General features: G+C 43.1%; 1 protein-coding gene across 1 annotated transcript; it reads right to left on the reverse strand.

Annotated features, from left to right (window-relative positions):
• Positions 1-4,060: 4,060 nt before the first annotated feature.
• On the reverse strand, positions 4,061-9,083 carry LOC121333698 (small VCP interacting protein). The gene is made up of 4 exons (XM_041400284.1): positions 8,895-9,083; positions 7,937-7,987; positions 5,616-5,726; positions 4,061-4,808 (listed from the first exon to the last, which is right to left on the reverse strand). The coding sequence occupies exons 1-4, from the start codon at positions 8,955-8,957 to the stop codon at positions 4,794-4,796; spliced, it is 240 nt and encodes a 79-aa protein (XP_041256218.1). The 5' UTR covers positions 8,958-9,083; the 3' UTR covers positions 4,061-4,793.
• Positions 9,084-15,934: the final 6,851 nt, after the last annotated feature.

A 15,934-nucleotide genomic window follows, 5' to 3' on the forward strand; every position in this document is an offset into this window, starting at 1 on the left:
CACAGAAATACCCATATTTTCTGAAAATAAATTTTTCTTTGCAGGGAAAAAAATTCAAAAGCATCCTGGAAATATTTTTTTTTTAGTCCTGACTAGTATTTTTCTCTATTTTCTGATGGTAGCTTTTTTTTTTTACATGGTCTTATGATCTGCTCCTGTGGTCTTTAAAATTAACAGAAAAATAAAAGTCTATGGTTAGAAAGGATGAAGACCATCTTTCATGTTCCATGCCTTATTAAAATCAGCACGTTGTATCTCACTTCTATGGAAAAAGGCCTGCCTCACCATCTAAAAATACCTGCTGAATACAAACAGTTCACAATTGCTGCATGCAGCAGACCATGTAGCAGGACATAATTTCAAAGTTACAGCATTTTAATCTTATTTTAAAACACTATGTAGGAAGATTAAACACCTATTCAGCAATAAATCTTTTGAAAAGCCATAGGAAGTCTCAGTTGTCATAGAAGTTGTCATAGAAGTTGTCATATGTCCTCTTAAGGGAGCAGAAAGCAGACCACAAGTAACATACTTTCATAAAAAAGGTAGTATATCTGAAAAAAAATCATGATTTTAATATAAGCACTGAGAGATCTGTTTTCAAATGAAAAGGGAAGGAAAAAAAAATCACTCATGAAAATGTAAGATGTTTATTTAGAAATAATGGCTAGGTTTTTAAACATAATTAGTTGGATTTCACAGAATCATTGAGGTTGAAAAGACTTCCAAGATCTTCAACCTTTATGTCCATCATCCAAGACTAAGGTTGTGTTGTTATTATGATGTTGATTTTTTAAATATTTGAAGTTGTTTGCATATTAATAAATCAGAGCAGACAATTATAAAAAATGTATTTGTAAGGTTATTTTAATAGTAAACTTCAACAGTACCAGTAAATCCAAATCAAGATTTTAAACTAAGCATGAAATCCCTTTATGTGCTTGGACTGTACCTGTCAAAATACCTTTTTTTTTTTTTTGGGGGGGTACTCAAATATCTTTAAAAAAATCACATTAAAACACATCCTGACTTAAAACTTCAACTTTGCTAGTTCCAGAATGGGAGACTATAGGATTTTATTTTAAAGTATTGGCAGTACCACCTGATGTAAAAAACATCGAGGTGGAACTTACTGCTTTTGACTGCATTGATGTGGGTGTGAATAACAGAGGAGGAAATGAGAGCATCAATAAAACAAACCACAGAAATGCAGTAAGCTGGTTAGTCTGGAAGAGGGGGTTGGAGGTAAGTGTTGCTAATCTGACAAATAGTATTTTCATAGTGTGTTAGGTCCTGTAGCAATGTAGGAATTGGAAAACTTGTTAGGAACCTATGGCTCAATTTATAAAGCTAAAGCTGAGCAGCAGAATCTTGCTCAAAGGCGTACAGCCCTTGTTGCTTGTTGCAGCGATAGGGGCAGAACAAATTTAGGTCATTTTCCATGATGCAGTGATTTTAACTATCTTCCTGTGTAAATTAGCTGGATGTGAATGTTGAGGAAGCTGAAGTCCTAAAAACTTCAAGCAACAGCAGCTACAATGAAGCCTTTTCTCAAAGTCCTCATAGGCCAAACTCCATGGGAGATGCCTGTGAATAAACTGTGCTTAACCTCAAAATGGATAAATGATGTAAAATTATTTACAAAAAAAACATTATTATTGTATAGTGTCAGATATGACTTATCGTGCTGGAAGCCATTCAAAACTAGTTTGGAAATGTAACTGATACCTATTACTGCTCTTTATAGGAAGTGCATTCTGTCATCTCACTATTCGTACATTACCTGGAGATTTTTTTTGTAAGCAGGATTATTTACATCTTTGATTGAGGATAGGGGTTTTTCACATCTTTATTACAAGGAATAATTGCTCCTTCCTTTGCAGTACCACCTTTTTTTCCAACAGCAATTTAGAGAAGATATGGAAAATCTATGGCAGCTAGTTAAAGGATTGTTGGTGGGGATGAGTGAAATGAGAAGGCAATATATGTGTGGGAAGGTACAGCAAGTTTCTTGTAACTGAAGACTCAATCCTGAACTAATTACACATGTTCACTTTAGATCTAGAAGACGAGCTGTTTGCCACACGACAGAGTTACAGAAGCATTTCCTAGAGATGCTGACAAGGGTTGGGTTCTTTTTGGGCTTACACATTGTACTGCCTCATTGGCAGCAGCCTGAGAGTACCTGACAAGGGAAGGATGCACAGTGCTGCTTCTTTGCTCTGTCTCCGACTTTCTTAGCCTGGGGTGTGTCAGCTAAGGTAAGGTGGAACAGACAGGTGGGATCACACAAATGCTGATGGGGCTGGACAGGCTCTCCCAGATTCCGGAAAAACTGCTGGCACTGCTTATGCCTGATGAGCTGCATCTCAAGTACTTAGTCTTGTCACTGTGCCAAATCCACATGCTGAAGTCATCTGTGTTCTTCAGGGCCCACTGTGATGCTGCCCATCCTTGTGGAGACACAGCTTCTGTGCCTTCCCCAGTTTCAGGACATCTGCTACAAACACTCTCTCTCTAGGATAATCTTTGAATTTTAACGCTATGGAGTGGCAAATGGTTTCACTTTGTTACTGCAACAAAGATGGGAGAGTCAGCTTTTCAGTCCAGTTCACCAGCACTGGGCTTGGGCCTGCCAGTTTTTCAAGTACAAGACTGTGCTTTCAGAAGATGAAGGAAAAAAAAAAAGAGTTGTACTGATGTAAACAAAATATCAACCATCTAGATAATCTATGTGAAAAGGTGCATTTTAACAGCCTCTGAGGTGAAGTAAACATCCAGGAGTGAGAGAAATAAGGACAAAACTCCTGTCGTGGTTCACATAAACCTACTGCTGCACTAAGCAATCAGAAAGACAGGGAAGACACCTGTAACGAGAGAGCAGCTCTCATCTACACGGCTCTCAGCCTTACTGTTTAGTGGTACATGTCAGGTGGCTATCAGCTGTACACTACTGATCTGCAGTAATTTCTGCTTTCACTGTCAACTGAAAAAAAAGTTAAACCAACAGTTAGTGGTTTTATTTACTCAAATAATTTCCCAGTCAGTTAAACCTGGCCATTTGGACAGTTGGATACGTATGGTATAGGAACATCTTTTGAAACAGCTTTGTAGGTGATTCTTAATCTGGATTTACAAACCCCCACATCCTCTGATGCGGTTCCTTAGCCATAGAATAAATCCAACATTCAAAACTAGGTCTCTTAAGAAGCAAAGACAGCTCTAGTTTTTACATAAAGGATGGAGAGAGAGAATGTGATTGCTTTCCCTAGGTTCTTTCAATGGCTTTAAATGCAAGTGTTCATGGCACTAATGCAAGCAGAGGCTTGGATGACAAGAGACATGGTTATTTGCTCCCCTGGCAGTTTCAGGAGAGCATATGACAGAGAATAAAGAGAAAAATGTTTCAAGTTTTAAATAACCCAAGTGACCAACTAGGTGTAAGTAAGTGCTACTTAAGTGTCTTGTAGGACACCTACTGTGATGCTAGACTGAAATTCTCATTTCAAATTAACACCTGAGATACCTTTTTATAACTCAATGCATTTTCACTAGACTTTAAAAAAATTATTACAGTTAATACACTGACGAGAGCAATTGCCAGCAATCAAAGGAAACTGAAGGCAGTCTTCAGCCAAAGATACATGCTTTTCTCAGCCCAAACACCATTATGCTAATATTGAAAGTTCTCCCTTCTCAGCTCAGTTCTGAAGGCTAAGCCAGGAAACTGTGTCAAGACTGCACTCTCAGGACAACACTGGGCAGTACTGAGATGTGAAAGAAAATACATAGTTCAAGGGGTGAAAAAAAAAGCCTCTTTATCTTGACTAGGTCAGAAAGGCAGCAATTGCAGTACTGGTCCCATGCATAATGTGCATAATGCTCTCTGGGGAAAATAAAACATTTTTGCACTGTAAGTAGTCCACCTAATTAGATAACACAGAAACTTTTGGAAATGAACTGGCAAAGTGATGACACAGTAACTGTTTTCCTTTTTGTTTTTCAAAATCCTGAGGTTAGCATTGCCCTCTTGTGGTAATAAATGAATACAACTAATAAAAAGGATTTTTAATTTCATGTTTAACTTTCAGTATTCATTATAAATACTTACAGACTCAAAAGAAACTCACATGAGAAAACAAGAACAATTATTACACACATAATAAAACTGCATTTTTGATCTAAGTACACAGACTTTATAAAGGCTTCTATTTTTTCTTTTACTAGTCACAAAATTATTCCATCTGTAAGGACCTGCCATGACTACTTTTCTTTTTTCAAAAAGGCACTAAATTCCTAAGCAGTGCAAGAGTCATTAGGAAACAGAAAAGAAATGCTGCCATCCGCATATTCAAATACACACATATATGAAAAACTTTCTACATGAGGACTTGGTTTAATTGTAGAGCTTGAAATAAGCATCAAAACCACCATGTGGGCACCTGAGCTCGCACAGGTCAGTCATGTGCAGACACAACTGACCAGATGGTATACACATATTGGCTGACTACACATAAGGAGGCCACTTCCAGCTGACAGGAAGTCTTGACAGGGAAGCAATAAAACATGCATGGAAAACAAACAAACAAAATTGGCAAAACCATAGTGTTCAGAATTAGTTCTTAAATTTCTTTGTGAACGTTTCCACATCCATTGTCCCACAATGGCAAAGTACTGCTGAGTCTTCAGAGGTAAACAGCAAAAGCCACATGATGAGTAAGTGCCACTTGGCTGCAGAAACTGACAAGTTACTGGCAGTAAACATTAATCATCTTCTCTTCAGAAGTCATGTGTTATCCAACCTGCCACTAAAGAAACAAACAAAACACACCACAGGTTTGTATGAAGATAAGGAAAAGAAAGGAAAAAATCCCAAAGCAAACAAACACTGTAAGGTTGTCAAACTACAGTAAATTCTCCGTTCACCTTTAAATTCTCAGTTAATCTTTTATTTCAGCAAGTGATGGACATACAATGAATCAGTGGCAACTTATACAAACTCCTGCCTCCTGAATCATGTATGGTGATAAGGACAAAAGATGAAGGCTTACAAAACCTGAGTTCAATGATCAGATACACCTATTGTTTTGGAGAGATTGTAATTCTTCATGAACCCTCTGCCTGCCCTTCTGAGGTAAAGTCCACATTAGAATAGCAATAGTACTAATTTTTTGCCAACACTGTATGTTTCTTTCATAATGAGAGACACGTAAACCCCAAACCATTGCCCTACTCAGTTCAAATGTTTTCTATAAGCTCTGAAGGAAGAGAGACAATCTCAATTGGCACTGAAAAGGGACACTAAGTACAGGATAACACAGTGATGAGGTCCCCAGTGCTAAGAGACCTGTAAAACTGATGTATCATGTATGTAGAAACTGGGAAGAGGGGGGAAAAAAAAGCTCTCTACCATCACTGCCATCTTTGCTGTCTTTCTGGCCTAGTGACAAAGTCTCATTAAGAACACTGCATGACAATGACACATGCTTCCATTTCTATTCCATTTCCCTTCCTCTTGCTTTTTTCTCAAGTTATTCAATCTTCTACATGACAAAACCGACTTTCACAGTGAATATATAGATAGTTGAATCATATTGTTTCTTTTTTAAACTTACTCTCAGTCCTCCTTCTCCAGGACGTGAAGCTGCCATTCTTCTTTCTATTTCTTCCTGTTTCTTTTTCTTCTGCTCTACAGAGTAAACATTCTTAATACCACGAGAGGAAGCCTGGGAGAAAACACATTTGAGTAAGACCAGGTTAGCTATTTTTCTGGAGAGAAACCAAACTGCAAGTGTTGGCAACATTATTTTACGCTGTGGTTTGCATAAAAAGACTGAAGCACTTAGCAATGCTACCGTTACATCAAGGTAGCCCTTTCAGGGTATTTCCTCATTCTTCGAACTCCTGGTCCCATAGGTAAGTGAGGTGTTTTTGTTTCCCTTTGTTATTACATACAGGTGAAGATATTTACTCCTCAGATGAATCTTCCCTTCCCAAAAGACCACAAATTTTTAGTCTCTTTTTTTTCAGTGTCAGGGCCTACTTTCACCCTCATGAACAGGGGAGAAAAAGAGCTGTGTTAGTAGTGCTAGCCCAGGCTGTGAAGAAGTTCAACTTTTCAGCTGTGATCTGAGAGCAGTCCACCCTTCAAAATGCCACAGGGCGTGTGGGTAGCAGGAGTACCAAATGAAAAATATGTTGTGAACTGCCTGCTTCGTATCCTTGTGGAACTGTTTCATGACAATCTAGATGGCAGGAGCATCAGAATTACAGTTAACACCATGAAATAGAAAAAAAAAAAAAAAAAAAAAAAAAACAACAACAAAAAAAATCCCTTTGTTTTAAAAACTGATTCTTATCTAAGTTTAGGGTTATAATAATATAGCAGAAGTTATACAAAAGACGCTAAAATCTACCAAGGCAAACCAGCAATGTTCTCACCTGAATTTCAAGGTCCTGACAACAAGCTCAATTCTCAGTGGGGTACCAAGACAAAATCTTACCACCAAATAACAACCTACTTAGACCATATGTTCTCTGCCTCTTAGGAAACTGGCGTTCCAAGTGAGTCAGGTACCCAAACTGTCTGCAGCATCCCAAAAGGAAGAACAGCTCATATGATGTCAAGAGGGATAAAGAGCAGCTAAGAAGCACGTACAAGAAACACTAAGCAGAGAATGAAGGACATCTGATCTACTCTCTTGTCCCCTCACAAGGGTGAAACTAAGTATGGCTGCTTGCAAGACGTCTCCATTACCCAACATTCAGAGGCTAAAATGACCTCAAGTATAGTCCTGAAAAATCTCGGTAGACACTTTTTATCTCTTTGTCTTCCAAGAAAACAAAAAGTAACAGAGTGATACTTCCATTTTTCTTTGTCAGCAGAATGGGTCCCACAAAGATTCAAGGACATCCACAACCCTAACTGCTTCATTTCTCCTTCCTCTCAGGAAAGCTTTTTAGCCAGTTAAGAGCTAGCTATTTCCTACAGTTATGCTTAAAAATCTCTTTGTGACTGAAACCCATTTGTGGTTGAAAACAACATGTGGATTGCTTTTAGTACATAGAATGACATAAAATCAAGTGTTTTAAGGAGTCTCATGCATCACTCAGCTGTTGCTCCAATTATTTACTAAACTCTCTTCAAACCAAGTCAACATGGCTCCTATGCATAATGGCCAATTCATAATTCAATATGTAATGTCACTAACATTCACACATATAACAATCCTTTCTCTTCACAGTTCAGCTGTGGTCTTTAAGACACACCTTTCAAAATCTACAATAAGAATATATGCTATAAGTCTTTCTAGAGGTATGTAAGGAAAAAAACCAGGTTGGCTGTTCTGCTAGAACATTTGTATCCTACCTCTTCTAACTTTAAAGATATATAAGCAGTTAAAGCTTGGCCACCTTAAAAAGACAAAAGACTAATACTACATCTTTGCTGGAATCTGAGCTGATAAACATGTTCAAATTGTTGCCTTGTTGATAAAAGAACCTGCAAGTGCATGCAACCTGCATTTTTCAGAAAAGTACAAGTGTACTACAACTTGAAATTGCCATTGCAACAACTGTTTGACTACTCTGGTTTGAATAATTCTCCATCTCTTGTTTTCAAGTCTGAGAACAAGGAAAAAATAATGCTGAAGTTGCTCTTCCGGTTCTTAGGTTGTTTTATAAACCACTGTAGAATATCTCCCATACAAACAAGCTCAGTTACTTTGTAATGGTCTTAGAGCACCTACCTGTGAAATTCTTAATATATATAAAAAAGGTATAAATGTACAACATTAATAATACCAGGAAAGTACGTAACAACAATTCCCACAACCCAAACATGATACCCAGTGTCACCAGAGAAGCCAAAGCCATTCTCCCCATAAACCAGTTATCTAAAAATAATTTCAACAAATGACATTTTATCAGACATTACCTCCATCTGCCTCTTTTCAGCGGCTTCTGCTAGTTGTCTTCTTTTTATTTCCTAGGTAAAATGTTAAAGACAGTGAAATTCTACTCCAATATAGTCTTTGCATTCTTTTTAAAGTCTTAATTTTTAAGTACGACTCAAATCTGTGATACTAACTCCCACAAAATGACACCTTCAAGTCAATTAGCATCATCTTTCCCTGCACTGTCAGCCTGCAAGAACGAAGTGTTTTTAGTGACTAACATGCCACAAGAGCAGCTGCTGACATATATACAGTCAAACCCTACCAGATATCACTATTCAGCTGTTCTGCACCTTCACTAAAAAAAATCCAGACTGGGGTGAAATGGCACGCAGTGCATGAAACATCCTTTCAGAGTCTGGAAAGGGGAATGCTTGCTCTCCCAGACAAAACGGGCTTCTTTCCTTCTCCCCTATGAAATCCTCAGATGAGGGGTACAAACCACAGAGATGGGCTCTTACTCACCTAGGATAAATGTCATGCAGTGGAGGCTAGTTAGAAGCGAGCATCACTATTCACCGGGGAAAAAAAGCACAGCTTTTCTTTCTATTTCTTGTAAAAACGGGGGTCATGCTGGCCACAATTATGCACCAACACGTCTCACGCGAAACCCCCGGTCCCCACACAACCACAGTGCCCCCGCGGATCCGTGCGCCACAGCAGCAGGAGGCTCTGGGGCGCCAGGCCCCAAGTGCGGGGTGCCCCGGGTGGCCTCGGCCCAAGAGCTCTCCCCAGCCCGGGCCGGGGGCCGAAGGACGGACTCCCTTTCCCCGGCACCGCCGCTGCCTCCCGGGGCCCTGCAAGCGCCCCGCGGCCTGGCCTCCATGTTGAGCAAGCAAGGTCACCGCCCCCCGCGCTCGCCCTCATCGCGGCGACGCCAGGCGTCACTGTAAACAACGGGGGAAGGAGGGCGCAGCGCCGCCGCCGTCCCACACTCACCGGGTCGGGCGTCTCCACCACGTCCTTGACGGCGCCCCCCATACAGGGCAGGCACTGCCCCATGGCTCACCCGACCACCCACAAGCCCCGCGGAGGAAGCGCCGGCAGTGCCCGCCCCGGCCTGCGACCGTCGGGGGCGGGCGGGGCCGGGGCGGAGGCTGGAACGGGGACGCGCGAGTGCCCCCGGTAGTGGATTCAATGGAAGGTGTTCTGTGACGGCACAGGGAGAATAGTGCGATTGGTTTCCCGGCCGGTGCCGGCTCAGGGCCCGCTGGCGGCGTGCTCCGCCGGCATTTCCGATGCCGCGCCCCGCCCGGCGCGGCCGGAGCTCCGCTGCTGAGGCCGGCGCAGATCTGTCTCGGCTCGGCTGATTGAAGGTGTCGCTTGCTGGCTCTTCTGCTGTTTCTTCCAATTTTTCGTAAGAGAAAAGGAAGAAACCTTATTTTCCAGTTATTTATAGTAGATTCCAGCATTACCGTATTCAACAACATTTCCTGCATTTTTGAGTTGGTGCATACATCAATCTCCAAGGATTATGTGAGGAGTATAAAATGTATTCTTAATAAACGATCATGCAACATCTGCCAAGCTTCTTGTCTACGTCGGTAATTTTGAACAAGGTTTATCTTTTTTGTTCTTGCCCTAGCATTTATTTCATGAGCTTGTGATGTCATACATTGTTGTGAAGTACGAATTTACGTTTTTGTGTTTGTTCCATCCATCTGTAATCAGGCCTAGAATCATGTGACGGTAGAATCATAGAGTGGGATAGTTTGGAAGGGATCTTAATGACCCCTGTCTTGGTTTGAAAAGGCAGGTGTCCACTAAGGAAGGCAGGAGCCTCCCTTGAAATGGAAAATGCAAACTCCCTCCAAATTATTATAGTTTTGAAATTAAGGGGCTCTCAGGCAAAGATGTGGGAGTAGGAATAACAGTTCTTTATTAGGAAAAAATAGAAAAAAAATGCAGTAATACAAAACAACACTGATAGTGTCAGAACATGCCCTGTCCCCCTGTGTGTCAGGGTGGTGGCACAGTCCCATCCCATGGGGGCTCAGCCCTCCTGCAGTGCCAGCTGTGCTTCTGCTGGAACCAGGATCCTGCACAAGGCTGCAGTTTTCCTCTGAAGCTCCAGGGCTGCTGGAGATGGGCCTGGTCTTCCTCTGGGAATGCAGCGGAAAAGAAAGCTGCTCCTCTGGGAATCTATTGGAAAAAGGTTGCCTGTAGTTGTCTAAATCTCAGATCATATCCAGGTAGGAATGCTTGGTTGCTCTTCCTGGGCAGAGCATCTCCCAATGGGATGATGTAATTGTATCAGTCATGCAGTGAGAGACTCCATGACCCATGAACAGAAGATATTTTCTGGAGAGAGGATTGGTTGTGGAAGAGATAAAGAAAACTCTCCCACCTGTTTTTAACAGGTGGCCTAATTAACAAAAGATAACTGCCCCACATCTAACAGATGGCGATAGAATACACACCCCCAGCCACATGCTGCATTTCCAACCTAAGACAACCCCCTAGCTCCAAACTCTCTGCCATGGTCAGGGATACCTTGCACTGGACCAGGTTGCTCCAAGAACCATCCAGCCTGGCTTGGACATATCAGGGCTGGGGCACCCACAGCTTCTCTGGGCAACCTCTGCCACTGCCTCGTTATTGTCACGGTAAAGAAGTTCCTCTTAATGCCTAAGCTAAATCTACCCTCCTTCAGTGTAAAGATATTCACTCTTTGAAGCCAGTCTTACAATTACACATTCTTGTAAACCTCTTCATCTCTCTTGTATGTGTGTATGTACAGGAAAGGGTTTTCAGGTCTCTCTGGTGTCTTCTCTTGGTTGAACAAGCCCAACTCTCTCTGTACTCGAGTTGCTTCAGCTCTCTCAGGGTCTTCCCGGCTCCCCTGGACTTCCTGGCTCCCCATGGGCTCCCCCATGGACAAACAGGTCCATGTCCTTCTTATGTTGGGGGCCCCAGAGCTGTACACAGTGCTCCTCTGGGGTCTCACAAGAGCAGAGTGAAGGGACACATCCTCCTCACACTGCTTTTCATGCAGCCCAGGATGTGGTTGGCTGTGTAGGCTGCAGGTGCACATTGCTGGATCATGTTGAGCTTCTCACACCCATGGCCTTCTCCTGAGGACTCCGCTCAATCCATTCTTTGTCCAGCTTGTATTTGTGCTTGGGATTGCCCTGACCCATATGCAGCACCTTGCACTTGGCTTTGAACTTCATGGAGTTCATACAGACCCACTTCTCAAGCCTGTTAGGTCATCAGAGGGGGTTACTGGGTTGCTGAACTAAGTACTTAACACAAGTCTCACCATGGTCCTGGACTTTCTGAACTGGCCATCAAAAGTCTTACTGTCATAACGAGAGACTGATGAGGTGCATTGGAAGGTGGAGAAAAGGCAGCTCACCTGCTGGCCTTACTGGAGAGTCTGAGATTGAATGCAGGAGAGTTTTGTTGTGTTCCTGGGAGCTGCAGTGGAGGTACTGAAACTTTCCTGCTGCATGGTGTAGAGTGTTAGGAGTTAATTTTCTGCTTTTTAATAAAAACAATTTTTTTTTTTTGAGTATGAATGTGCTATTGTTTTGTGGATTAAGTGTTCAGTATTTGTCAGGCTTTAGATTAGAGCTGAGAGGATCTCCATTGCATGCAGTTGCCTTTTAGATCCCTCAGATGATAATCCCTGAAGGTAACTAAAATAGATTTTGCTGCAAATCTGTTAAGATTTAGAGGAAGACTGAAGTGTGCTTGGACAGAGCTCTTCCTGGAGAAAGAGAGCACAGCTTTCTGAAGGAAGTGTGCCTGGTATAAGATGTGTTGCAGCCAGAATAGCTGCTAACAAAGTCCAGGGTAAGGAAGCAAAAAGGACCTTTGCATAATATCCACAGATGTTTAATTCAGCCACAAGGTAAGATGCTCAGGGTCCCAGGGCCACTCACGGGGACAGTCCATGTTTCTGTGTCCCCAGAGGTAGGGGCTGAACAGTGGCATGGGGCCATACAAAGATCAGAGCCAATGGGGGAATAGGGCTGAGGGACACAGGAACAAGGGAAGGAGCCAGTGGGGTCTTAACAGCTTTTGAAAGAAGCTTCTTGTGTCTCTGTAACCCAGGGAATGCCCCTCAGGGCACCCACAAAGATGCATAACAGAAAAGATGAGCGGTTCTTTTAATGTGCTCATATAACTGTTGTGGTTTGACACTGGCACAACACCAGACACCCACCAGAGTCGATCGCTCACCCTCCCCTGCAACAGCTGGGCAGCACAGAGGGGAGAAAAAATAATGAAGGGTTCATGAGTGAGAAGGACCAGCAAAAATATATTCAAGGGCAAAACAGGCTCAATTTAAAGTTTCAAAGTGCATTTATTACTAACAGAATCAGAGGAGGATAATGAGAAGTAAAAGAAGCTCTTAAAACACCTTCTCCCCCCAGCCCCTTCCTCTTTCCCACCGACAAGGGCAGGGAGGCAGGGCATGGGGGTTTTGGCCATTCACCACCAAGATTTTCTTCCAGTGCTCAGGGAGAGGAGTCCTTTCCCTGTGAGGCCGTGGGGTCACTCCCACAGGAGGCAGTTCTCCATGAATTTCTCTGTCATGGTTCCACTGTCACAAGCAGCAGGCCTGCCACACCTGCTGCAACGTGAATTCCCCCACGGGCACACAGTCCTCCCAAAACTGCTGTGACATGGGTCACTTTTCCACGGGGTGCAGCCCTCCAAGGACAGGCTGCTCCAGCTGTTGCGGTGTGATGTCATGGCTTGCCTCAGTTCCCTTGGTTTCTCCCTGAAATTTCCTTCCCCACGTGGGCTGTCAATCACCTTTCCTTTCCCCACCCTTGACTCCTGCTGGGCACTGTCTATCAAACCAGAAATTCCAAGGAAAGCGTCGAGCAATTGGCAGGTTCAAAGGATGCTCTCCACCCCTGGGGGGCCATTGGCCCACCCAGGTGTCCCTCTCACCTGAGGCCCCCTCCCCTGTGCCTGGCTGGTGCTCCCTGGGTCCCCTCCCCTGCCCCAGTCCCCAGGTAAAAGGACGGGCACACCACGCGGTCGGGGTTCTGTTGGAGAGTTCATGGGAGTTGTTGGAAGATTCAGAGGCTGTGCCACCTAAATAAAAACTCTGGATTAAAAACTCTCCATCGGGACCCACTCCTTTCTTCATCTCGCCTTAAAGGTTCCTCCAGCTCAGGAAGGCCTGAGGAGCGACCCCCTGAAAGCAAGCTCCAGCCGCAAGCACTGGAGCTCGGGGCATGCCCGGACTTGTCCCCACGTGCTCAGCTGTGACCCACAGGTACTGAACAGCGACTCTGGGGAGAAAACACCGCAGGTGCCCTATTTGGTCAGCAGCCGAGGCCAGACCAAGGCAGTCCTGTCAGTAATATTGGTACACTCCAATATCCGGCCTGGAAGCAGGGCCCCCTCTCTCCACTGGGTCTCCCACTGGATCACAGCCTCCTCCAGGCATCCACCAGCTCTGGCATGGGCACCTCCCCCAGGGGCTGGGGGTGGATCTCTGCATCCCCCTGGATCCCCAGGGGCTGTGGGTGGATCTCTGCATCCCCCTGGATCCCCAGGGGCTGTGGGTGGATCTCTGCATCCCCCTGGATCCCCAGGGGCTGTGGGTGCATCTCTGCATCCCCCTGGATCCCCAGGGGCTGCAGGGACACAGATGCTTCACCATGGTCTCACCACGGCTACAGAGGAATCTCGGCTCTGGCACCTGCAGCACCTCCACTGACCTTGGTGTCTCCATGCTGTTTCTCTCACATGTTCTCACCTACTCCTCCTCTTTTCTGTCTAGAAGAAAAACTGGGTGATTTTGTTTTGATCTTCTTAAATATGTCATCACAGAGATGTTACCAGCCTCTCCAATTTTCCCAGTCTTGGCCAGCAGCATGTCCATCTTCAGAGCCATCAGCCACTGGCTCTGCTGGACATGGTGGAAGCTTCCAGCAGCTTCTCACAGGAACCACCTCTGTGACCCCCCCGCTACTGAACACCAGGCCATGCAAAACCAGTACAATAATATAGTCGGCAAGTTGTTTCTTGAGAAGTAGCAGAAACATGATAACAATTTGCTGTTGTGTAATAACAGAACAAATTTCTGTATATTAGGGGATTTCAAGGTTGATGATCTTCTTGCTGAAGCTTTAACCTTTCAGGGAAGTCACTTGGATTGAGGTCGTTTAATAGCTGCTTATTTTTGGGATTTCACAGTACCTTAATAGTAATAGAAGGGAGAAGGGGGTTTGCTTATTTTAGTGCTTTGAGGGCATTTTTGTCTACTCCTCCCACCCTGCTAAATAAGATTGTAGTGATATAACACATTAGTTGTGTAATTAAGTTTAAAACCCCCATACTTAATACAGTCATTAATAGTAATAGCTTTGCTTTTAAATTGGGCTGCTAGGCAGGTTGATTTGAATTTTTTATTCATCTGATTAATTATATTTAATGAATTTTGAATATCTGATTTAAGAAAAAATATGTTTTGAAAATGTCCTTGACCTTTCTGCAAGGTTTTAGGAGTGTGTTAGAAGATCTGAAAATTTGTTATCGATTCATTTGTAACAGTTTAGTTATGCTGACATTTGTGCAAGACTAGTACTGAGTTGTGCCATAATCTGGTTTTTATAAATGTTGATTAGTCTCTACCGCTTGTCTTCTTGATATCCAGCAGGTGGTACTGTTGACACAAAAATGTCCTGTATTTTCCAAATCGATAATCACACCTTCCATTTCCTGTTTTTGTTTGATATTACAGGCAGTTGTATTATTTCTATTGCATGTAAATCTGGAGAGAGAAACCAGTTCTGGCTGATAGTTTATAAAGTTATCGTGCCTATTTAATTATTTAAAAATTAAAACTCATCCATGATTAAATTATAGTTGGATTTTAACTGAACTTTTTAAGTTCAGTTACTTATCATACCTTGTAGTTATTTGAATTTTAAAATTTAGGACTCTTTATTCAAGAGAAGACAAGTGCCTGTAAGAGTGGCTAAGATGGGGACTCAGTGAGACGGTCAAAGAATTTGATTTTACTGTGGCATACAAATGCTAATATAGCATTTTAGGAAGTCTAGTAATGTTTTACTAAAATGACTGGGTTAAAAATCACATAAACAAACTTATGCATTTTACAACATTTCTTGCTTGCAGAGTTTGATGTAATTATCTTTTTACGGTAAACCTGACTGATTTAATCTTGAAATCTTGATTTAATCCTCAAAATTCTGTTTGCTATTGCTAAGGCATCCTGTTATCAAATCTCATATGCTAACCAGGGCCAAAGTCCATCATATGTCTTGTGTTCCAATATCCCAGTAGTTCGGGAATCAGAAGTTCTTCCTTTTGTTATAGGCAGTCCTTAAAGCAATAAAGACATAGACTTCTTTGCAGGAAAAGCAAAGGAACAGCTTAGTGCCAGCCAGGCCTTCTGCTGGAAAAGTAACTGCAGCATCTGTGGATGCTTATATACATCTTTGTGGCCCGGGTGTTACTCACAGTCATTAGGCACCAGTTTAAATGTCAGTTGGAAGCCACTGAATCAATGCTGTCGCTGGTTCCACGGGAGCAGGTGCAGCCCTGATGGATAGTGAAGTGTGGCTGGTGTCTGGTTGGGTTAGCAAGCTCCAGGGTTGACACTCTCCACAGCAGTTCCACTCCATCAGTCCCACCTTGCTGTTCCTTCTCTGCTGGTATGGTTATATGCCACTATCCTTGCAGATTGGTAAATTAAACGGGACAGTCAATTTCTGTTTTAAAAGAGCTCTTGTATCTCTGTAAATGCCACTTCCAATACAGGTAAGTATACTTATGGAGTCCTGTTGGTTACAGACCAGCAGGTCAGGCTGGAAGGGAGCGTTTCCACCTCTGTAATAGTCTCTTCAGGACCATTTAGGTACTTGTATTTGTTTTGCATGGTCTGGTGTTCAGTAGCAGGGGGGTCACAGAGGTGGCTCCTGTGAGAAGCTGCTGGAAGCTTCCACCATGTCCAGCAGAGCCAGTGGCTGATGGCTCTGAAGATG

This window comes from Onychostruthus taczanowskii, unplaced genomic scaffold (assembly GCF_017590055.1).
Source record: "Onychostruthus taczanowskii isolate IOZ18803 unplaced genomic scaffold, ASM1759005v1 scaffold177, whole genome shotgun sequence".
In the NCBI taxonomy this organism is placed as follows: domain Eukaryota; kingdom Metazoa; phylum Chordata; class Aves; order Passeriformes; family Passeridae; genus Onychostruthus; species Onychostruthus taczanowskii.

Coding starts and splice junctions, on each gene's coding strand:
- LOC121333698 (XM_041400284.1), bottom strand. CDS start 8,957: ATGGGGCAGTGCCTGCCCTGTATGGGGGGCGCCGTCAAGGACGTGGTG. Junction 7,988..8,894: donor TGGTGGAGACGCCCGACCCG/GTGAGTGTGGGA, acceptor CATTTTACCTAG/GAAATAAAAAGAAGACAACT. Junction 5,727..7,936: donor CTGAAAAGAGGCAGATGGAG/GTAATGTCTGAT, acceptor GTTTTCTCCCAG/GCTTCCTCTCGTGGTATTAA.